A 25,158-nucleotide genomic window follows, 5' to 3' on the forward strand; every position below is an offset into this window, starting at 1 on the left:
GGGTTTTTAGCCATGGGCACATTACAGCATGAAACTGGAGACAGGTCTGACATTTTCCAAACAGCTTTGAGCTGAATAATGATATATACATGCATTCATATCATTCTTGCTGCAATACATTACCTTTCCAAATATGGCAGCGGAAAAGACAACAATAATCGGAAATGAATGTGGGGCAATAGATTGCACACACATAAAATCCATGCCATAAAATCATGCTTTTAGTGGGAAGTTATTTACCATATATGGTAATTTGGAGGGCATTTCATTATGTAAATCTGTGTGGCCATGCACATGCAGAACAATATAGAATGTATAGGATGTATTATTTTTATTGAGTACAGCTGTGCATACACACATGATAAATGCCAGTTCTCTAGTGTGTACTAGTGGTTCTTATATATGATATAACCATCATAACTGGCCTTTTATTCTCTGTCTTGTCAATATTGCAGGAACAGAATAAGGTAATGTATTGTTTACGGAGCTTTTCCATCTGCTACATCACTTTTTATGTGGCAGCTGCTATTGTTTATCATCGGGAAGTCTACGCCATGATTTCCCAACTCCAAGCCATACACAGTTTCACTGTTTTCTAACTGTGAACAGAACTGATTCAACTAATGTCTAATGTGCAGAGTATTCCTGAGGAATGCATTGGAGAAAGCCTGGCCTAGTGACTGGACTTGTGGGAGGAAGATGATGAAACAACTCAGATGAGTTGTGAAAGGTCTTCAGAATTGTAACTCAAATCCAGTCTGCTTATTTTATACTAAAGGAGTGCTACAGGAACAAAATTCATACACTGACTTATCTTCAGTAACTACTTTACCCTGTGATCCAGAGCTTATCACCGGGAACATTGGGAAAAGGCAGGAATACACCCTGGATGGGACGCTAGTACATCGCAGGGCACCGTAAATACACACATTCACATCCAGGGGAGAATTAGCATAGCCAGTCCACCTACTGGCATGTGTTTGGGAGGTGGGACAAAACCGGAGAGCACAGAGGAAACCCACACGGACATAGGGAGAGCATGCAAAGAAACTCCACACAGGCAATAACCAGAGCTCAGGATCGAACCAGGGACCCTACAGCAAAACATGTTTATTATTTTAGAGAGCTTAGATGTTTAAAAAAAAAAAGTTCAGCAAGATAAAACCTGACTGGGTGAACAGTTGGGGAAGTAAAAAAATAAAATGTCCAGCTTGCCCTAATAGACAGCATCAAAATTCTTGTTTTGGCAATTACAATTGTTAATCTCCTTCGCCAAAAGCGAACTGACATCATATTTTAGCTGTACAATCATTAACATATATACATATATCAGTATTGTTAGGATTAAGACTCTACCCACAAGTTATGAGAGCTCCTGGGAGCCCTCATCATATTCAGAATGTCAAAACAGTACATTCAATATCCAACATCCAGCTACAGCTACACGACGCCCCAGCTCAATGTGATTCACGCTGTTTAGCATGCGAAAAGGGCATAGCGCTGTTAAGGGAGAAATATGCAGTGCCAAGGTCTGTACGAGGGAAATGAGAAATTAAACCCTGCCAGTGTGTGTGTGTGTGTGTGTGTGTGTGTGTGTGTGTGTGTGTCACTCTTGAAAAAATACTGATTAATCACATAACCTCTTGTGAATGATCGTTTGTGATTGTAATTATATCCTAGCTGTCAAGGACACGGATTTCAGAGAAAGATTGGAGGGTGCAAGTACTCACACATACTCATCCATGTGTTATTTGTGAGTGATATCACAAAAGGGCTCAGCTCTCTCTCTCTGATTTTCTCGTTCTGCTTTTTTTGGTATTTCTTGTTTAATAAGACACTTTGCTGCTGAGTAGAGTGGGCCACCTGGGAGGCTTGGACAGCTGTCACAGCCTCAAATCAGATTTGAGACACCTGTCTCTGCAGAGGCACAATTGGAAAGGAACTCATAAGGCCAGTGTGCATTGCGTAGGTACAGTAAAGCTTATTCGCCTCCTGTGTCATGGTAAACAAATGGTACAAGGCCACTGGAGCAGTAAATAAAGTTCACGTTTGTATTTCTGTGACCTGATTGTGCCTGAAGACTGCCATCACTCACTGTTTTGGCAGAATGGCAAAGAACTGGAGATGAATTACTTCCAAGACTGATCGAGATTTCTATGCAAAACAGTAGCACAGAAAGGACAAAATACCAAATCCTTAGCTACAAAATGATTAAGTGGGTGATATTTTACTATTAAACAGGGCAGAACTTAAACCTGTGACATTTTACCACAGCACTGTTGAATTCTGGAATCTGATTGGTCAGAAGGTATTGATTAATTTTCTATAACAGCAGCTCTAACAGTAGTTCCAGTTGTAATTCAAATCACAGATTTATATTAATGTTTCTATAGTAACAATTTACACAGGAATTTGTATGGCAGATGCACTCCATAACCTAAAACTAATAATGAACAGATTTAAAAAAGAAATTATTGGGGGAAAAAAATAATAATCAAAGACATGGAGCAGCATTCTGTAATTCTGTAACATTTATGGAAGGAGTCTCCAGTGTCAGCACTTTGTAAACAGTAAGTAAGTTTTCCACTATGGGAGAGTCTTCAGGACAGCGGTGTTTTCAGAGGAGGTTGCTCTGTAAAATGTTTTAAATAATAATAATAATAATAATAAAAAAGCTGTTTTTTTAGTCTTATATTTTAAGTCTCAATAACTTCAAGAGAGAAAACAAGAGAGGCTGGTGAGAAAGCTGCTGAAGCTTACTTGACTTGTGAACAGTCCACAACATGAAATGTAATTATAATCTGTTAAAAAGCGAGATGTGTTGCTCAATAATAAATTAAAAATTGTTAACGCTGGCAAGTGGCTGTAGTAAAAGAAGAATAAAACTCTTTGGGGAGTGCTGTTATTGGAAAATAATCTTCTTTGTGGTAACAGTAACCACAGACACCACCCTGTCGTATATTATTTTCCTATAACAGCATGTCTCCAAGAGTTTTTATTTCTTACAAAACGTTAACTCTCCAGAAATTTCTCTCTACTCTGACAGATGTGCACTGTCATTATTTGTAGAAATGATTTATATTATGTATGCAAACTCTCATCTCATTTGTCCCTCTCTGCTCGGAATTACGCACCGTGGCTCAGCTGCTTATGCTTCCTTTGCCCTCATTATTGATAACTTTAATATCTGTGAAACGAGCTAGATGCACATCAGGACAGGTAATGGGAAAATAGCTCCTCTGTGCTTCACAGACATATAAGGAATACTGCATGGAAGAAGAAATGGGGGTCTCTCTTCGTGATCGTCTTCTCTCCGAGGTGCTGAGAAGCGTAAATAATGCACAAGTAGAAATGGCAATATTTGGCCAGCTTAATAAAGGTTGACATAATCTTGGTCTGCTCTTGTGGACTGCCTTCTTGTGCTCTTCTGTGAGTTTATACATAGCCAGGCATCAAAAATTGTTGAATTTGTGCTTTAAGTTTTTGCCATCCTGAGTGTTGCAATTTATCTAAAAGAAACATTTCCATCATTGCATGATATTGTGAACTGGTCTAGTCAGTGTGAGAGAAAACTAAAACAAGGTTTCTAAAGGAAACAGCAGAACATCTCCCACTATCTCTCTCCAGAGGTGGACAAATATCAGACAAATCTGATACCTTGCATTCAATAACCATACCAAAAGGACACTTTTTCTGATATCTTTATTCTAACTGTGACACTAAACAAAGCACACATTATTGTAACGACTGGGTAGGGACGAGCAGATTTCATGTCCTGGCTGTTAGTTTTTTGTTTTTTTTTTAATAGTTGGCCAGCAGTAGTTTTAACAGCCAGAAAGAGAAAAAAATGTCACTTGATATACACGTTTAAATTTAATACACTTCACAATAACGCAATGCACCTCTATATATGTAACTATATCGCACTTTCAATAAAGCCCACTGCCTGCCGCACCACACACATCGGCTGAGGCACGATCGGGATGACAGCACAGTGATTTTAACTTACCAGCTAATGAATTTATGGGTTTTTTACTCTCACTCTCATATATACACACTTTCTACTGTAAAATCTGTAATTAAACTGAGTGCTCTCTAGACTAATTTAGGAAGCCGAATTTGAATTTTATTTTCATTCATTTTCAGTAACCACTTTTCAGGGTCGCAGTAGATCTGGAGCCCATCCTAGGAATAAAGGATGTGAGGCAGGAAGATGGGACACCAGTCCATCGCAAGCACACACACACACACACACACACACACACACACAAATATACACACGCTCACACACAAATATACACAGGGCAATTTAGACTTTACCTTTAGAATTCAGCTACTGGCATGTTTTTGGGAGAAAACCCAAAAATCCAGAGGAATCCACTGAGAGAACATGCAAAAAAAAACAAAAAAACTTCCACACAGACAGTAACCCCAACTCTGGATCAAACCAGGGACCCTTGAACTGTGAGCTGGCAATGCTACCCTCTAGCAAGCCTAATTTGTTTTCAAAATACTTTTTTAAATCATTTTCTAACTTTGAGGCTTCATCATGATGAAGCCACTCGCTCTTTTTTGTAGTTTGAGCATTTGGGTGTGGCGGTTTCCTCTGCACAGAGAGTGGGGTTCATTCCTGCTCCAACAGCACCATCTGTCGGTGAAATGGCGGCCATGCATGTGAAGATCGGGATAGCAACACAGACAGGGCGGGGACTGATGATGTAAGAGCTCCAAAACTCCCAAGGAGGTTTTAAAAAAAAAAAAAAAAAAAAAAGAAAAGGAAAGGAAAGCAGTTTGCCTTACCATTTAGTTTCAGATACAGAGTACTGTAGCTGATTTCTCATCAGGAAGATCTGGAAACAATCCTGTTTAATAATTTTATGCACAAAATAAGAGTCCTCCTGTTCGACGCGTTTATTCTCCCACAAGCTTTAGTAGTATTTTAGGCTATTTCTCTTCAGTATTGAGCAATGGCTCAGAAGAATTTTGAACACGAAATCTCGGACATCCTGTGCTGCTTTTTCGATGAGCCATACTTAGACACAGATAGTCCGTCAGGTAAGTAGCCGATATTTGAGATATCTGAGAACGTTTTTCAAAGTATTTCCGGTTTTCAAATAGGTGTATATGTGCATAGTGTAAAATATTATACAAGCAGAAATATTCACTCATTTCTTAGAGTAAGAGAAAAAGGCGGACTGTCACTGTCTCACTACTATACAGTAACATATGCCGGTTAATTAATGGCACTTTGCTAAGAAACCGATACTGACACTTGTTTGATAATATTCCCGCCCTAGACAATTATGGCGTTAAACGGAATATTCGTGTAATAAATAGGTTTTGTTAAGGTGTATAATAAGCTAAGCCCTGTGGCGGTGACTGAACTCGAGAAATCTGGTATAAAATGTCTCTTGTCTAAACACAGACTATACTTTCTCAGGATGATTTACACTGAATATTTCTAAACTCTTCTTCGTCAAGTGAACATTTGGCGTCAAATGATTAAAAAGCATAAAAGTGACCTTTAATCATTCATTTACTGAATGACCATTAATGTTTTTATGACAAGTGTCATAAAAATGTCATAAGTGTCATGATGTTGTAGATAGTGTATGAGGTATGTGCTAGCTAGCTAGCTACTCTTCCGAGCACACTGTGCGTTTCCGGGAATGACCTGCGTCGACTGATACGTTGATGTTAGTCTCTTTTTTTTCCCTCTTCTTGTTCAGTTACACAACCAAAATGTTGCAAAGTTGTTTCTAACTGATATGACTTTCTCCTTACCAGACTTCGACCCGGTGAAAATAGCCGACCAGCTCCGGCAGTTAGGAGATCACTACGATGAGACAGTTATTCAGCCGCTCATGCGTGATGTCCAGAAAGCAGCTACTGACCAGGTGTGTGGGCTCGCGCTCATTTGCATATAGTAAACGCTTCCTGTTAGCATCAGGATTAGCTTCACAGTATGTCACTACTCAATTTTCAAACTATGTTCTGGTTTATGCCTTATGTTTCATTATTCTTATCTTGCATGATACACTCACAGTTCATTTACCTAGAAAAAAAGTTTTGTAAAAATATGTGTAATCATTTTAATGTACTTTAAGGTATATTTTTAAGGTACTTTTAAGGTTTTAGATGGATATTAGTATAATAAGCAGCTCAGACTGCCTGAAGTAAAACTTGGCTATACAATTTTGAAATTACAATTATAAATAGTAGACTTAAAGGGACACTCCACCCTGAAACAAATGAAATATGTTTATACTGAAATATTTCTGTGTTTAGAGCTTCTGGTGATAGTTTGTTGGTTGCTGTTGTATTTACGTTATTCCTGAGAGAACTTGGAAGTTGTGTGCTGCTCTGACGTCACATGGAGATTTTGTTAGCGCAGTACAATGATGTTTAAGAGAAGAAAGTTATCCAGTGATCTTAGCTGCTTGTCTCACTCACCATTTTCCAGCGATGTTCAACATCAGTGTAGATGTGGTGGAGACAGTAACTATTGGACCAGATTGCAAAGCAGCTTTACGAAGCAGTAGAGCTGAGTTACGACAGAGACTCCAAGGCATTGACGGTGATATTACCATGAAAGTTTTAGCCTTGGAATCTGATCTGTTGGGTTGTAAGGGCTAATTCCCACTGATGCCACTATCACTATGAGCAGGTAGTCAAATGGTATCGAGAGCAATATAGGAAATGTCAATGAATGAAATTTAAATCAAAAACTCTGAATTTCATTCCAAAATAAATCAAAATAAACCACATACTGATTATATTAACATATAAATAAATAATTGATTATATAAATATCAGTCATTCAGGGTGGATTTTCCTTTAAGGAAACAGAATTTCTCACCAGTGTGGTCACTACTATAGGCCATCCATTTTATGCTTTTTATTTCTTACATTGTATCTTTGTTTCTTTTCCTTGCTTCCATTCCTCACTTCTTAGCTTCTCCCTTCAAGGAAGCAAGGGAAAAGTAGAAATAAATGAATTAAGGACTGGAGGAATCGCTGATAAACATGTTTGCCAAATGAGATGTGTTTGTTCACTTAAGCATCACTCTTCATCTTCATGTCATCTTCATTTATTGATGACATTATGTAAAGCAGGACTGTTCAGTCTTATCCAGAAAGGGCCAATGTGGTTGCAGGTTTTCATTCCAGCCAAGCAGAAGCCACACCTGATAGTCAACTGAAAACAAAGCTTAGCTGATTAAACAGGTGGAATCAGGTGTGGCTCCTGCTCGATTGGAATGAAAACCTGCAGCCACACAGGCCTTTGTGGTTAAGACTGGACACCCCTGATATAGAGGGCATAACTAATCTGTATATACACAATGCAGAGTGATTACACACTGCATAAATATTGATTAAAACATTATAGTCATGAGAAAAAGAAAGTGCACCCTCCTTCAATTCTGTGTCTTTACACTGATCAGCCATAACATTAAAACCACCAACAGGTGAAGTGAATAACTTCGATTATTTCGTTACAGTGGGACCTGTCAAGGGGTGGGATATATTAGGCAGCAAGTGAACAGTCAGTTCTCAAAGTTAAAAGTCTCAAAGTCACTGGTGGAGTCCATGTGTCAGAGCTGTTTTGGTGGCACATTGGGGACCAACACAATATCAGGCGGGTGGTTTTAATGTTATGGCTGATTGGTGTATATTCTCCACTATGCTGTCAGACATGACTACCAATATACAGTAGGTCTGTATGACACATAATACAAACAACTTGAGAATTAAAAAAAAAAATAGCAGGAACACACATGTAAGCTGACTTTATTGTCAGTTGGCTTTTTTTCTGTCTTTTTCAGGCATCTGTTGCATTCACTAAGAGTGTGGACATGCTGTGTCGTATGTGGGTGGTTGAGAGACCTGAAGTTGTTCCTGAGAAGCATCTCCTGAAGGCCACAATGGCATTATCACTATACGTGAAGAGGAACTGCCCAGACTTGAAAAATCATGTGCGGGGGGCCATAGTCAACATTATTAACAATCGGCTCAGCAATTGGATCATGCAGCAGGGAGGCTGGGTAAGTTCTGAGCTCACTGATTGGTTGACCAACTTGCTTTCATGAAAAGTCCAAAGAGCTGTAAAAAGCAAGAAGAATTTTGTACAAATTTAGTTTTATGAAAAGCCAGGTCTGCTAATCTCACCCATTTCTCTGACTTTAATTACTTTTCATACGTAAGTTGTCAAGATGAAAACTGACCTTCAGTTACTGTGGATCCCTGAGGTTGTTCTAGTTACTGGATCAGTTTATATAAAGTGATGTTGACCTAGTTATACAATGTAGATCCATTTTACAATGATTCATCATTCTGCTGCTTACTAATGCCTAAGGTCCTGATTAATGTGGCTAAGAGTCCAGCCATAAACCAGGTACCAGCCCTGGTCTCTTGCATTTCTTATCACTAGTATATATCCTCTCACTTAATAACATCAAGTTACTCAAGGTGTTGCAGCCTTGCCACTTTATATTAAGTATAGAGATGTTTAACTTTATACCTTGTAAAATGAAACCGAAATTAACAAAATGGAAAGTGTTGTACTGGTTGGGACAAAAGAGCAATGCGAGTCATTTCTTCGAGGGTTTAAACCTGCCCTGCAACTGGGGGCCTAGTTATTTTAAAAGAAAAAGCCCTCTCTTCTTGTCACTGCAAAGTAAGTTTGTAAATAGCATTGTATATGTGAATGTAATCAATTTTTGTAGTCTTTAGTACTATACTATACTGCACTTTAGTTGTCTTTAGTACTTTTACAGGGCTGTAAATAATAATTGCAATTCCTTTCCTTTTCAGGAGCAGGTCTCTAGCCTATGAGAATGAGAAGAATATGAAGTCAGTCCGTTCTCAGGAATTTTGCCTGTGAAACACAAGCTAAAACAGTGAAGAGACCAAGATTTCGAAAGGGCTACCACAAAAAGAATGAACTGAATAAAGGAAACACCTATGAGTCATAGGTGTGTGATATTAGGTTTTAATGGGTATGCAATTATGCCATTTTTTTTATTCATCTATCAAACTACAGACATTAAAACAATGGCAATTGGAGTTCTTTTCTTTACTTTCAATTTAGCACAACCAGCACTTGTGGTATAAACTTGAATCATGGTTTGGATGATTGTATTGTTATTGTTGTTTATATATCATAGCCTTTTTGAGCAAAATAATTGTTTACGAGAAATGAAGAACTACTAATGTATTGCACTGTACTGATTGGTGCACGACAGTAACAATACATCATTGTAATCCTAGAATTTTCTTATTGTTAAATACATGCTAGAATAAAGGAAAAATTGGTGAAATAAGTAAAAGAAAATTGACATTTTGTGTTTTCTGTACATTGTCAACTTTCTAGCTGAACATTAAGGTTATATAAACAATATATGGTAATGAATTGCACTGGGGTCTCTTTCTCAAATTGCTCAACAAGTTATACACTTATAGATACACTCACTGAACACTATACTAATACTTGGTAGGGCCTACCTTTGCTCTCAAAACAGCCTCAATTCTTTGTGGCATGGATTCCACAAGATGTTGGAAACATTCCTTTGAGATTCTGGTCCATGTTGACATGATTGCATCACACAATTCTTGCAGATTTTTCAGGTGCACTTTCATGCTGTGAATCTCCCATTCCACCACATCGTAAAGGTGTTCTATTGGATTCAGATCTAGTGCCTGAGAAGGCCACTGAAGAACACTGAACTCATTGTCATGTTTATGAAACCAATTTGAGACGACTTTTGCTTTGTGACGGTGCGCTATCTTGCTAGAAGTAGCCACTAGAAGATGGATAAATTGTGGCCATGAAGGGATGCACATGGTCAGCAACAGTACCAAAAAAAAGTGCCAAGAAAACATTCCCCACACCATTACACCACCTCCTCCAGCCTGGACAAGGCAGGTTGGGTCCATGGATTCATGCTGTTGGTGCCAAATTCTGCCCTCTAACATCTGTTTGCCTCAGCAGAAATTGAGATTCATAAGACCAGGCTATGTTTTTGCAGTTTTCAACTGTACAGTTTTGGTGAGCCTGTGCCTACTGCAGCCTCAGCTTTCTGTTCTTGGCTAACAGAAATGGAACAATGAGATCTGCTGTTGTAGCCCATCCGCCTCAAGGTTCGACAAGTTGTGCATTCTGAGATGCTTTTCTGCTCACCACAATTGTACAGAGTGGTTATCAGAGTTACTATAGCCTTTCAGACAAATGCCATAAATGTTAAAAAAAAAATGTAAATGTAAGGTGCTTCTGTCCGCAGAACTGCCACTCACTGGATGTTTTTTCTTTATTACACCATTCTGAGTAAAGTCTAGAGACTGTTGTGTATGAAAATCCCAGGAGGTCAGCAGTTATAGAAATACTCAAACCAGCCTGTCTGGTACCAACAATCATACCATGGTCAAAATCAGAGATCACACTTTTTCCCATTTCTGATGGTTGATGTGAACCTGATTTTATGCACTGCACTGCTAACACACGATTGGCTGATTAGATAATTGCATGAATGAGTAGGTTTACAGGTGTTCCTAAAAAAGTGCCAAGTGAGAGTATACTTTAAGCGTCATCATCAGTGGCGTTTTTATCCCTACCTGAAGGGGGCAGCACTGCACTGAATAATCATTATTTCATATTCACCATGGCAGAATGAGATGCATACTGTACATGTTCCATGTAATGCTGTGGTGCTAGTTAGAAATATGCTAGTATACTGATACTTGGTATTACCATTTGTAGTCATTTAGTATCTATTTGGAAATTCTAGCTGGTTATAGCTTGCATGAATATACTGCTGGCTTCCTTTGATTTCTATTCAAGATCTTCTATGGTCTATATCATTTTGCATTTGCACCTGTCACCACTTTGACTTTAACCAAGCTACTTTTATCAGAAGAGAAATATTTCACAAAAATATCCCTTGATGGATAATTATATGGAACATTTATTAATCATATTAATATGATTTAACTTTAAGAATGCGTTGAAGTCACAAGACAAAGTGTTATCTGGGCATAACCTTGACCCATATGAATTAAAAACAAAAAAAACAAAAAAAAAAAACAAAAAAAAAAACATCTGCCCAGACACAGCACTGAGGGCTAAAAAGAAACTGGGTGTATAACAGAAAAGCAAAATTTAAAGAGGTGATTATTCTATACACTTGCAGAGTTGAGGACCTGCCAAAACTCTGACCTCACCCTATGTACAATGCAAAACCAAAAACCAAAACTGTTGCCATCAGAGGAAAGGAACATTATATGAACATCAGCAGTTTGCACAAATGGTTGTCACGGTCTCTTCCGATCAGCTATCTTAAAATAGCTGTGGCTTTCTCAGCAGTGCTGCATTTTAAGATAATCATCTTGACACGTATGTACACAGATGTTTAAGGGGGGATTTTGTTATAACTACAGATATGATTAGATTAATTCTACTTGGAGAGTATGTAGCAGAATTAATGTTGTTTCTCAAGAAGCAGCTCAGAAAGATGTGTTAACTGAAAAACATTTTCTGTGATAGCAAATATCATTTGATATCATAGGAAAGAAATACAGAAGTGTTGCAAGGAGATGATCCTTGGAGGTTAAGCATCACAGTGTCAGAGGTATCACTAAAAACACTATCAGGACTTTATTAGTATGTTTCAAACCGGAATAATTCATGATTATGTCTTGCCTGTTATGGAACACTTATTTTATGTTCTTTTGCTCAAAGTATTGTAGATAACAAACCTTTTGTGGATGGTCTACACTTAAGCACTATTATGAGCATAAGCATACCTTGAAGAGATCATCATATTTCAAAAGCTCACAGTAATCTTCTGGTGGTTACTTTAGACACAACTGTAACACAAGTGAAGTAGGTTAAACTTGTAAAAACAATAAAATCAAAATGGTAAAATATTACTGAAGTCTTATTCTTGACAGCAAAGGAGTTATGACTTGATTTGCATTTTATCAACGTAAATTTGCCCTTCCTCATCCAAAATCATACATGTACATTCTTCCCCTTCACTATTAATGCTGCAGTGCCATTCACTTTGAAGAAGATTAAAGACAGGGCCATTGCCTGGTCTGCGCAAGGCCTGATGTGGCTATAAGCACTTTAAATGTGATGTTATAAAGCCTGCAAATCTCATTTAAAACTGGGGAAATCATAGACAAACACGATCAGCAGATGCCAGTGCTATACACCATGTAGCTTTTCCACTAACACAAGCAGCTGTCATAATTAATGGACCTCTGCAGATGGAGCATGGCACTTTTTTGTGAATATTTCCATCACACTTTCAGACAGAATGCTGCTTCATCTTCATCAATGTCCTCATAAGAGGAAATATGAGTAAAGACATCACAGGATCTCAGACCTGGATGTTAAATGTTAATGCAGTTATGTGCGATGTTCTAGCTTAGTCAAATGCGATTATTTCGTCGCATCTTCTTCTCCAGACTCTCCCTTCGTCGGGCGGCTTTACCAGCCAAATGGTTCACTTTCTTGCAGCACACATACTGCTCCCAGATCTTGATGAAGGCAGTACGGAATTTCTTGATGCGGAAGGCATATATGACCGGGTTGACGGCTGAGTTGCCATGACTAAGCAAGATAGCCACATAGATAATGATGTTAGTTTTAGAATTGGGGCAAAATAGAGTTATGCAGTTCAGGATGTGCAGCGGTAACCAGCTAATGGCAAAGAAAAAAAGCACCAGAGCTAGAGATTTGGCCAGTCTGAGTTCTTTTCCATAATAACGGCTGGGATCAGCTTGGCTGGCCCCCTTATTGATCTTCTTATTGAGCTGCTTGTGGATCATGTAGAAAATCTCAAAGTATATGACAAGCATGAGGACAAGAGGGGGCAGCACCCAGCCAAAAAAGTTGAAGTAGACCATATACTCCATGCTGACAACTTTCTCAAACTTACAGGTGACAGTGGGGTTGGGTCCCTGAGAGTTGTTGGTTTGGTTGAGTTTCTCCAGGTTGTTCCAGCCTAACATGGGAGTTAAGCCAACGATGAGGGCCACCAGCCAGCATGCTATCACCGCTGTCCCAGCTCGTTTCGGCGTCACTACTTGCTTGTAGCTAAAGAACAGGATAGAGAATGGAAAAAAAAAGGTCAGATAAAATATTTTAATTCATAAATGTTACATGTTGTATTATAATTTGAGTTTTTTTTTTAAATTAAAATGTTTAATTTTAAAAAATTTAAGAATGGAGAATAGAGAAATGGAGAAAAATCCCAGAAAACACCATGTATGTTTCATTTTATTTCTGGAATACTGCAATTATAATTCCTGTAATGCCCAAGAGCCATTGTCACAAGCAGTAAGGACTGAATTTCCCAAAAGCATCACAAAATAAACATAATTAGTTAAATTTTATTATGCATTAGGGAAACTGGGTCCAGGTCATTATTTGCATAAAATAAAAAAATCAGGTAATGAGGTATGGTTAACCCCAGTTATGTGCATTTTAAGTGCACATTTTTGTCATGCACTGTTCTAAACAGATCAACTGATCAAACAAGAAGAAACTTTAATCCTTTATTTGTTATTGGTTAATTTAACTGCTTTTCATTCTACCATGGGGAAAAAAATACATTGATCTGATCAGTTAATCTGATTAATTAATCTGATCAGGTTATTGCTTGGAGTTTCTGTGCATGTTCTTCCTTTGTGCGGGTTTTCTTTACGTTCTGTGGTTTCCTCCCACCTGCCAAAAAACATGCCAGCAGGTGGACTGGCTATGATAAATTGCCCGTAGTGTGAACGTGTGGGAATGGATGTGCAATTCTCTGCAATTTTTTTGCAAGCTTTTGCACATGTTTATGCTGCTACAATACTTATTATATTGTACATAGGCTGCTACTCTTCTGTTTACACTTATGTTTACACTATTTCAGCTACTTGTATTGTACTCTTGTACTATTTGCACTATTGTCACTAGGTTCACTTTTAAACAGTACTGTGTACTTGTCGGCGCTGCACTGGGACACTGCACATGTTTGCATTTGTGCACTTTATGTATAATTTATGTAGTCCCTTGTAGTTCTGTGTTGTTCTGTGTTTGTCTTATGTAGCACCTTGGTCCTGGAGGAACGTTGTTTCGTTTCACTATGTACTTGTATATGGTTGAAATGACAATAAACTCCACTTGACTTGACTTGCACCCTGCAATCTATCCTGGGTGTATTTCCACCTCACAACCAGTGTTCCTGAGATAGGCTCCGGATCCACAACGACCCTGACCAGGATAAAGTGCTAGATTTGATACTTTATTGTAGAGCTAATCTTTTTTTGGTCCCAATTTTTAGTGCTAAAAATATGAAGGTTGGCTGGTCTATATTTACTAAGACCTCGAACTACAAGGAAAAAGCTGTGACATTTTTGCAGAACCGCAAACTTCTGTGGAAGTAACTTTCATTTTACATAAAACTTGTTCTATGCAATTCCTTGTAAAAGGGCACGTTCACAGACCTCTATGTGTAGTGCTGCTCATGATTGACAGCACAGCACATTTCACAGAAAACCTCATAACAGGAACCTGTTGCCAAATGATGACATCTGAAAATAAATTGTTTGAAAAAGTCTTGCCCTTTGTTAAGGATGCTATTAGATGGCCAGTTTTTATCATACCACTCTGGCTTCCTTAAAATACAATATAGGAACGCTGTTATTGTGGAATGGAGATGGAAATTTGGCTGATATGGGTTATTGCTCAGGAAAGAGCATGCTAGAAAACTCCACTGCAATAGCATATACACTGTCAAAGTCTTGGCTGAGTTACTGGGATATTAACTGATGTTCTTCACAGCACTCTGCTAGGAAAAAAAACCCTCAAAATATCCATGATTCACACATTTTTTTAGGACTCTAAGCACAAGAGCAAAGGACCAATGATTTGATGATTTGCCAAAAGACAACAGAGTTCGACAACATCTTTTTCTGTCACCGAAAATGTAAATGTATTTATTCACAACACAGAATTCATTCATGTGTTGCTCTACAATATTAACAAAGACAATATTGTAATATTTCCACATATTTTGATTATGACATGCATTGTTATTATTAAACTTTGGGAGTTTAATATAACTCAATTTGAGGGTAGTTGCATAAAATATCTGAAATAAATATGCCACTGAAACACTTATAAACACATTTATGGTATGAAATGAATCTTTTGTTTATTCTGAATCCAACATAATATTTAATGAATCATCCATCCAAAGTCCCAAGAAAAAGCCCTTCATATGCATTTTACAATGGACAATGTGAGTAATCATGTCAGTCTGTTGCACACTGAAATTGAAAGTGTGAATTCAAGTAAACACGTGTCTGCATCATGTGAACGATATGGGGTCAGGTGTGAAAATGAATGAGTCGTGTGAGAAATGAAATTAAAGAAATAAAAATAAAAGAAATAAAATCATATGTCGTACATAAAAAAAAGGAATTGTGAAAAAAACTCAAAAAACTATGTGACACATAACATGAGAAGTATCTAAAAACATTATTCACATATGAAGTTTATGTGACTTTTCTGTTTGTTTGTTTTTTTCTTTTTTTCTGTGGCATTACTCTAAAGCCATGGTTCTCAAAGTGGGGTCTGGGGAACGCCAGGGGTCCGTGAAGCCTATCCATGATTTTTTTTTTTTTAACATTATAAAAGTTATTACATTTATTATTAGTTCTGATACTTATTAGCTTGTCTGAGGTTTAATCCCAACCTCACTAACTATATTGAGGCATATAAACCTGAATCTAATTTCAATTTAAATATATAAAAAAGGGTTCTGTGGTTTAAATAAATAAATAAATAAATAAATAAATAAATAAATAAATAAATAAATAAAAATAATAATAATAATAATAATAATAATAATCATTATTATTATTATTATTATTATTATTAGTAGTAGTAGTAGTAGTATTAAATAGATTATCACAAAATAAAATAAATATGTATCTGTATATAAATACAAAATAAATTTGTACCTGTGAACTTTTTTTTTTTTTTACAGCTAAAGGGTCCCTGGCTGCAAAATGTGAGAACCCCTTCTCTAAAGAACATTTTTCTGGGAACTGTAGACTATATAGGGAATTCTTCATCAAACATTTGTACCCACCATCTTTCTTGAAATGATCAATATTTGCCCTCTTGGTAAAGGGCTTGTTTATCAGTAGCCTATTGTAACATTAACATTTTTTGGGCAGTAGGACTACTGATCAGATGCCCATGAATTCAAATCCCAGCACTGCCAAGCTGCCTTTGCTGGGCCCTCGAGCAAGGCCCTTAACCCTCAACTGCTGAGTTGTATAAATGAGATGAATGTAAAATGTAATGCTCTGTATAAGGGAGTCTGCCAAATGCCATAAATGTAAATAATTCGCGAAGGATATATCGGTCAGCCCTGGACGCATGTCATAGTCATTCCCAAGCAATTTAAGCATTTAATACACTGCAGATGCTATTTCATACATTTAGACTGTTAGACTATTAGCAAAAAGTGATAAAGCATGGCTATCAGGACATTAGCTAGTGTGCAGGACATTACGTAGTGTACAGGACATTTCATGGTGTGCGGGACATTACATAGTGTGCAGGACATTACATGGCGTCTGGGACATTACATGGTGTGCGGTACTTTACCTAGTGTGCGGAACATAACATGGTGTCTGGGACATTACATGGTGTGCGGTACTTTACCTAGTGTGCGGAACATAACGTGGTGTCTGGGACATTACATGGTGTGTGGTACTTTACCTAGTGTGCGGAACATTACATGGTGAGCGGGACATTACATGGTGTGTGGGACATTACATGGTGTGCAGTACTTTACCTAGTGCGCAGAACATTACATGGTGTGTGGGACATTACCTAGTGTGCGGGACATTACATGGTGTGCAGTACTTTACCTAGTGTGCGGAACATTACATGGTGTGTGGGACATTACCTAGTGTGCAGGACATTACGTAGTGTGCAGGACATTACATGGTGTGTGGTACTTTACTTAGTGTGAGGAACATTACATGGTGTGTGGGAAATTACCTAGTGTGCAGGACATTACGTAGTGTGTGGGACATTACATGGTGTGTGGGACATTACCTAGTGTGTGGGACATTACATGGTGTGTGGGACATTACCTAGTGTGTGGGACATTACATGGTGTGTGGGACATTACCTAGTGTGTGGGACATTACATGGTGTGCAAAACATTACATGGTGTGTGGGACATTACCTAGTGTGCGGGACATTACATGGTGTGCAGAACATTACATGGTGTGCGGGACATTACCGAGTGTGCGGGACATTACGTAGTGTGCAGGACATTATGTAGTGTGCAGGACATTGCAAGCATTAAGTGTTGTGCGGGACACTACCGAGTGTGCAGGACATTATATGATGTGTGGGATATTACATGGTTTGCGGGACACTACATGCATTACATGGTGTGTGGGCATTACATGATGTGCAGGACATTACCTAGTGTGCGGGACACTACATGCATTACATGGTATGTAGGACATTACATGGTGTGGGGAACATTATGTGGTGTGCGGGACATTACGTGGTGTGCGGGACATTACGTGGTGTGTGGGCGATTACTTAGTGTGTGGGACATTACATGGTGTGCGGGACATAGTGTGTGGGACATTACTTAGTGTGCGGGACATTACATAGTGTGCAGGACATTACATGCATTAAGTGTTGTGTGGGACATTACCGAGTGTGCAGAATATTACATGGTGTGCGGGACATTACATGGTTTGCGGGACATTACATGCATTACATGGTGTGCAGGTCATTACCTAGTGTGTGGGACATTACTTTGTGTGCGGGACTTTACATGCATTACATGTTGTCCAGAACATTACCTAGTGTGCAGGACATTACATGGTGTGCGGGATGTTACCTAGTGTGTGGGACATTACATACCTTACATGGTGTGCGGGACATTATCTAGTGTGCGGGACATTATATGTATTAAATGGTGTGCAGGACATTACATGCATTACATGGTGTGCGGGACATTACTTAGTGTGCGGGACATTACATGTATTACATGGTGTGCAGGACATTACCTAGTGTGTGGGACATTACATACCTTACATGGTGTGCGGGACATTACCTAGTGTGCGGGACATTACATACCTTACATGGTGTGCGGGACATTACCTAGTGTGCGGGACATTACATGTATTACATGGTGTGCGGGACATTACCTAGTGTGCGGGACATTACATGCATTACATGGTGTGCGGGACATTACCTAGTGTGCGGGACATTACCTAGTGTGCGGGACATTACATGTATTACATGGTGTGCGGGACATTACATGCATTACATGGTGTGCGGGACATTACCTAGTGTGCGGGACATTACATGTATTACATGGTGTGCAGGACATTACCTAGTGTGTGGGACATTACATACCTTACATGGTGTGCGGGACATTACCTAGTGTGCAGGACATTACATGCATTACATGGTGTGCGGGACATTACCTAGTGTGCGGGACATTACATGCATTACATGGTGTGCGGGACATTACCTAGTGTGCGGGACATTACATGCATTACATGGTGTGCGGGACATTACTTAGTGTGCGGTGACATTACATGTATTACATGGTGTGCGGGACATTACCTAGTGTGCGGGACATTACATGTATTACATGGTGTGCGGGACATTACCTAGTGTGTGGGAGATAACTTAGTGTGCAGGACATAGTGTGCGGGACATTACCTAGTGTGTGGGACATTACCTAGTGTGCGGGACATTACCTAGCGTGTGGGAGATAACTTAGTGTGCAGGACATTACCTAGTGTGCGTGACATTATGTGGTGTGCAGGCAATTACTTAGTGTGTGGAACATTACACGGTGTGCAGGACATTACACGGTGTGCGAGACATTACTTGGTGTGCAGGCGATTACTTGGTGTGCGGGAGATTACGTGGTGTGCGGGAGATTACGTGGTGTGCGGGAGATTACCTGAGCGGGATCTTGACCCTCAGGTAGCGGTCAATAGCGATGGCGAGGAGAGCAAGGATGGAGCTCTGAGTGAGAACGAGCATAATGCAGGCGACCATCAGACAGCTGTAAAAGTGCGTCTTCAGTCCGTAGCTGATCGTTATGGCCAAGGGAATGACAAGAGCCCCGACTGCGATGTCTGCCAGAGCCAAGCTGACCACGAAGTAAAAAGTGGTGTCCCGTAACGAGCGGTTTATCTTCACCGCCCAAACCACCATCACGTTCCCTAAGACGGAGGCGAGAGCGATCACTACTTCCATCCCAATGTAAGGCAGAGGAGGAGGATCTTCATTCATCATCGTCGCCGAGTAAGTTGGAGAACGGTGGACTGGGGGAAAATAAATAAATAAATAAATAAACAAACAAACAGCACGACCTTCAAAAGTTGTCCCGATCAGAACATACCGGATTCTCAGAACACACAGGTCGGTGCTTTACTTCTTTATAGTGGGGTGAGAGGAAGCAAAATGACCCCCAGAAGCCCGTGGAGCAGCAGCGTGTCCAAAATGCGTGTGCGTAACCATGGCAGGGTGTGATGTCGAGTCCCGCAGCTGACTCATTCCAAGCGGGTTCAGGGTCTCCATAAATACAGATCCATCACATTATTCCCATAACAATCCTGCTCATACTGCAGCCCGGTTCCTCACAAGATCCACAAGTGCATCCATCGCATGACCTAATCCAAATAAAGCATACACGCGAATGCTCTGTGTGGACTGCAACGCGGAAAAGAGCACGATGTGAATTTCCAGAGAAACTGACTCAGACTCAGAGACACGTTTCCCACACGATGAGACTTCAGTCTTGTCTTCTAAAGCGCCGGGTCCCTTTTCGGTCGCACAGGTCACGTGATCATTTCGGCTTTCCCGAACCAATCAAATCGTCTCACGGTGCATACTTATATTCCACCTAGGTGGAGAATAGCACATTATTAGAAAATTTACAACCCTCTGGTTGTCCAGTAAACTCAGTACACCTTTTGTACCTTCCCAGATATGTATATTTTACATCCTATAGTGTACCTGGAAAGCTCCCCTCCAAATACAGTTTAGATGAGGACATGCATGTAGGCTGCACAAGATAAACCATGTACATATCTACAATCTACACTCCTGAGCAAAAAAAGCCCAGAATGGCAAATATGAAGTTTTTAATGGTCTTAACAGCAAATCATTGGTCAGAAAATGAGCAGGAATGAAACACTCCTGAGAGCTCCTATGCCACCATTTGCTGGTTTACTTCTGCTCCAGTGAACTGTTTGTTTGGGGAAAAGCTAGAAACAGGGAAATTCACTTATATAGTCTTCTTGTACACAAAGGTAAAATCATGATAATGATTAAAATGTTTGATCTAAGACTCAAACTAACATATGTCTGGGTGTATAAAATTTTCCAAAAATATCTTCTGGGGTGTTTTTTTTCCTTAATAGATTAGACATTATTTGGTTATCTGCCACACCTGATGCTCACCAAGGCCCACAAGGATTAAACATTTAAAGAAATTAAAAGAGAAAAGTTATCCCATAATAACTTCCTTTATCTATTTGTTTAATTCTTGCTAATTTCCTGACCAGTAATTTGTTGTTAAGACCATTAAAAGCTTAATATTTTGCCATTTTGGGCACGGCCCATTCTTTTGCACAGGAGTGTATATATTTTTACATACAGTTTACTGACTGTGATGTGCATTGTGCTGTTAAACTTCGTCGAACCAGGAGGATTGTTGGACTCGATTTGAAGGGAATTTAACATAGTAACCAAAATGATCCCACATTTAAAATGCTGCTTTTCCACCATAATTTTGTTTGTTGTCCTGTGATATTATTATTATTATTATTATTATTATTATTATTGTGATCAGTTTCTTGATTCCATCCATGTTTGAGATTTATGCACCAGGGTGCCTTGGATGTAAATAAAGATATGATGCCATAGAAATAAAAAAAAAAAAACCTTCCCAAAATACCCTTTCAATACATGGGTCTTCAACCATTTGAATTGAAAAATAACTTCCCACCATAAATACCTCTAAATGCACTATACTACATGCACCTTTCCAGCAAAACGATATATACTAAAAGGCAAGGTATAAAAGATGTACCCTGGAGGAACCTTTTTAGGAAGCTAAGAACACTTAATTAGCAACAAACCCTTAAATAACCCCTGAAGAACCCTTTTCTTCAAAGAGTGTACATAAATGCTATTCATTATAATAGCAGGATATTTTCTCCAACAAACAAAAGGGGGGTGAGCGGGAGCTCATAAAAATTAGTTTTACATACCTTTGGTTCCTGAATCAATAAATACTGGAAAGCCTTTATGATTTCTGCAGCATGATTTCGTAGGTGCAACAATTATATAACCAATATTTATACAGGTCAAACATTTGTTTAAACAAGATTAAGCTTGCAGTCTGGCAAGCCTAGTTAGTGAGCTACACCGCCTTTAACATGTAATTATGTAATCAGCAGTATAGGATCTCTATCAGGATGTTACAGTTGCACTGATCTTAAGTTTTAGATTGATGAAAAGACATAATAGCTTTGTTGAAAGGCAAAGTGATTTATATTTTTGGACTCCTGGGAAATGTAGTGTGTGCTAAAACAGGAGCTATGGCATCATTATACTGTATGTTCCATTCATCATATCACTGTTAACAGAAACACAAGGTTTTACCTCAGAGCCTGGCAATGGTGTTCCAAGAGCTAAATATAGCAGCAGCTCTAGGAACACCATACTGTCTGTCTATATTTGACATTGTGCTTATACTACTGCATTCAAAGAAATAGTAAAATAACGACAATACAAAATTAGCAAAGAGGCAAAACATTACATTTCCCTCTCAAAGCTCACATTTTTCTTGGCCAGAAAGGAGTAAGGTGTTAATCTGGCCTCTCAGTGTTTGTTGTTATGAGGAAAAGAAGAGTGATTTCTTTCATCAAAGCATATATATATATATATATATATATATATATATATATATATATATATATATATATATCTAGATAGATAGATAGATAGATAGATCAAAATGACTACCACGAGCATTCCCATGTCTACATCCCCAAGACCGGCTTCAATTGCTTTGTTTGAGTTGCATTGTAAAATATGCAGAGCACGAGGTTCTTGTGTTATGATAACGAAACAAACAAGGCCTTTTAAAAACATTTAAAAAGTTGCCCTAAAATGGGAAAATCAAGAGTAAGGGTTTCCTCCAGGTTGTCTAATTTCCTCCCACTTCCTAAAAAATATGCTGGTATGTGATTTGGCTGTGGGTGTGAAAAATGCCCCTGGGTGTGAACGTGTGTATGCATGTTGTCCTACAATGGACTGGCGTCCCATCCTGGGTGGATTCCTGCCTCACATCCACACTACTGACTTTGCAAGAGTCTGGACTGGGATGCAGAATACTATGGACTCTCTAGAGGACCACAATAAATACCAGAAGGAGGGATAAGATCAAGTCTCAAGGCTTTGCAGCAGAGATAGCTAGGGTGAAGATTCTACATTTGTTATCATTTGAGGCAGTTAAACCATTTGAAGCGTAGGATCAGAAGCAGATTTAAAACAAAATGGTTGCTTTCTTTTTTATTAGTGCGATACTATACACTGTACACCATACCACTAGAAATCTTTCTGTCTGTTCTAAGACTGTTTTACAGTTTACTATTTATAAACACAGATACTCCGTGTGTACAGCAAAGAGAAATAAGGATTATAAAATGTTTGTTTTTGTCATTTAATATTTTTCCACAAAATACAGTATATCCACTTCACATTTTCACATACGGTGCAAAAAAACAAAAAAGTCTAAAAAAAAAAAAAAAAAAAATCTGAGCAAAAAAGTATGTATTGATAAGCATAAACAAAGATCTGTTTAAAAAACTAAACTGATAGGGGGAAAAAGTGCTGTAATTCCTACACCGTTCAGCTGATTTGCATGTAAATACCCTTAAATTTTATATTCATTATTTAATTTCAACTCCAATATACTGTGATAGACAGCTAAAATAACTTGTCAATTTTTCCCTTTTAATTTCATATTTAAAAATATCTTAAAATATTTTTTATGCTTATGAATACATACTTTTTGTTCATATGCACTGGAAGTATATTAAATAACAAAAACAAAAGTGTCTGAATACTCATTTCCCTTCACTGTGTATGATGGCTTATGTCACACAGACCTGTCCCTCATGAACTTTAGTTGCATTTGGACTAATTAGCCTTGCGTTGCAGAACATCTGCAATCCTTATGTCTCGATGTTTACCTACTAAGACAGCCGCTGTTGACGCTATGTGGCCTGCATACCATTCCAGTGATTATCTATGATACCAGTATGCACCCCTTGAAGCTGCTGTTTCCCCCTTCACTTTCGTGTAAAGGGTAGAAGAGCAGCAATAACACACTGCATTTCTTTATGGGGAAAGGTTCACCAGTAATTCTCGACACAGATGACAGGCAAATTTGTGGCTTTGTTTAATGTAGGTAGTACGGTGGTGTGTATGTGTGAAACACATTAACAAACCAAAAATGCAACAGAAAAAAAATCACAACAGCAAATTCAGAAACGCCTCAACATGAACTCAAAACAAACTTTGGTCCTTATCAAACATTACATTCTCGTTGCTGTTTGGAAAAGAGCTTTAGACAACAGTCTGTTATCTAGCTAGTCTAGTGAAAACAATTTAATGCATTACTTATGTTATTATAGTGAGGAGTAATTCTTTCGTCTGCATAATCTGGCTTCCTTTAAGTGGCTTTTCAGCATTCGCACAGGCCTACTCACTGACACCATTCTGACTGGCTATTGTGCATGTGTTTTACCACACTGACACCATTATGAGTGGCTATTTTGCATGTGCTTTACCACACTGATACCATTTTGAGTGGCTATTTTGCATGTGCTTTACCACACTGATACCATTCTGAGTGGCTATTTTGCATGTGCTTTACCACACTGACCTTAACCTTAAACATGGCTTTTGCAGTTCAGCTAACCGTGTTAACACAGTCTGCTGCTACTGTCAGGTGAGAGGAAAACTTGCAATGTGTTGGCCAAGAGGCCAGCTGTCATACATTCTAAGAGACAAACCGTGGGCCAATTAACATCTGTCTGTGGGCTGCATTTGTCCGTGGGACTGGACTTTGGATACCCCTGCCATAAATGGAAGCACATGGTCAGCAACAATACTCAGATAGGCTGTGGCATTCCAACAATGCTCGATTGGTATTAAGGGTCCAATGTGTGCCAGGAAAACATTCCCCACACCATTATAGCACCACCACCAGCCTGCAGTGTTGACACAAGGCAGGTTGGGGCAATGGATTCATGAGGTTGACACCGAATTCTGACCCAGATCTGCTTGTTGAAGCCTGTCCACATTCAACAGACCAGGATACATCTTCAGCTGTTTATTTTGGTGAGCCTGTGCCCACTGTATTCCAATTGCTGTTCTTGAATCACACACACACACACGCACACACACACACACACACACACACATGCTCGTAGGGAGACAGAGTCTTGTTCTAACAAACTTTGATCTACTACTTACTAATTTATTAAAATATTTTATTATGTTTAGAGATTCTGGTTGTTTTAATCAAGGAATGAAATATGGCACAAAGGGCATTCCATATTGATTTAATAATGAATGCAACATTTTGCTGCTACTTAGGGAATTATTCACAGGTTGCGTAGGAATGAAACTCAGCCACTTTCACTTAGCAGTGGAGAAGACCAGTAAAAGATAGATCTCTTCCTTTTTTCTCTTCTTCTTTTTTCGAAGTGCCTTAAATGCTGAAGACCATGTCGAGTGATAGTCCTTCATATGACGGCTTGTGAAAACTAATTTTGAACGCAGAAAAAATATGATTTTTCATAATAAAAGGCAATGTTTTGATGATTATTTTGCAATTTTAGAAAAAAGAGGATTTGCATTTACATTTTGAGCCACAGAGATATAATTTTGCCAATATACTGGTAGCTGCCATGAAAAACTGTAGAGAACTGCATTACCATAATCAATGCAGCAACTTAGAATTTGTGCTTTTTCCCAGCCAACATCAATTCACTGCCTAAGACACTGAATAATCAAGCATT

The 25,158-nt window shown here is 38.7% G+C and overlaps 1 protein-coding gene across 1 annotated transcript; it reads right to left on the reverse strand.

The window, feature by feature from the left end:
* Nucleotides 1-10,943: 10,943 nt before the first annotated feature.
* On the reverse strand, nt 10,944-20,011 carry LOC113539504 (adenosine receptor A1). The gene is made up of 3 exons (XM_026935273.3): nt 19,458-20,011; nt 19,014-19,380; nt 10,944-13,099 (listed from the first exon to the last, which is right to left on the reverse strand). Exons 2-3 carry the CDS (start codon nt 19,349-19,351, stop codon nt 12,433-12,435), a joined length of 1,005 nt encoding a protein of 334 aa, XP_026791074.1. The 5' UTR covers nt 19,352-19,380; nt 19,458-20,011; the 3' UTR covers nt 10,944-12,432.
* Nucleotides 20,012-25,158: the final 5,147 nt, after the last annotated feature.

This window comes from Pangasianodon hypophthalmus, chromosome 20, assembly GCF_027358585.1.
Source record: "Pangasianodon hypophthalmus isolate fPanHyp1 chromosome 20, fPanHyp1.pri, whole genome shotgun sequence".
NCBI classification, from domain to species: domain Eukaryota; kingdom Metazoa; phylum Chordata; class Actinopteri; order Siluriformes; family Pangasiidae; genus Pangasianodon; species Pangasianodon hypophthalmus.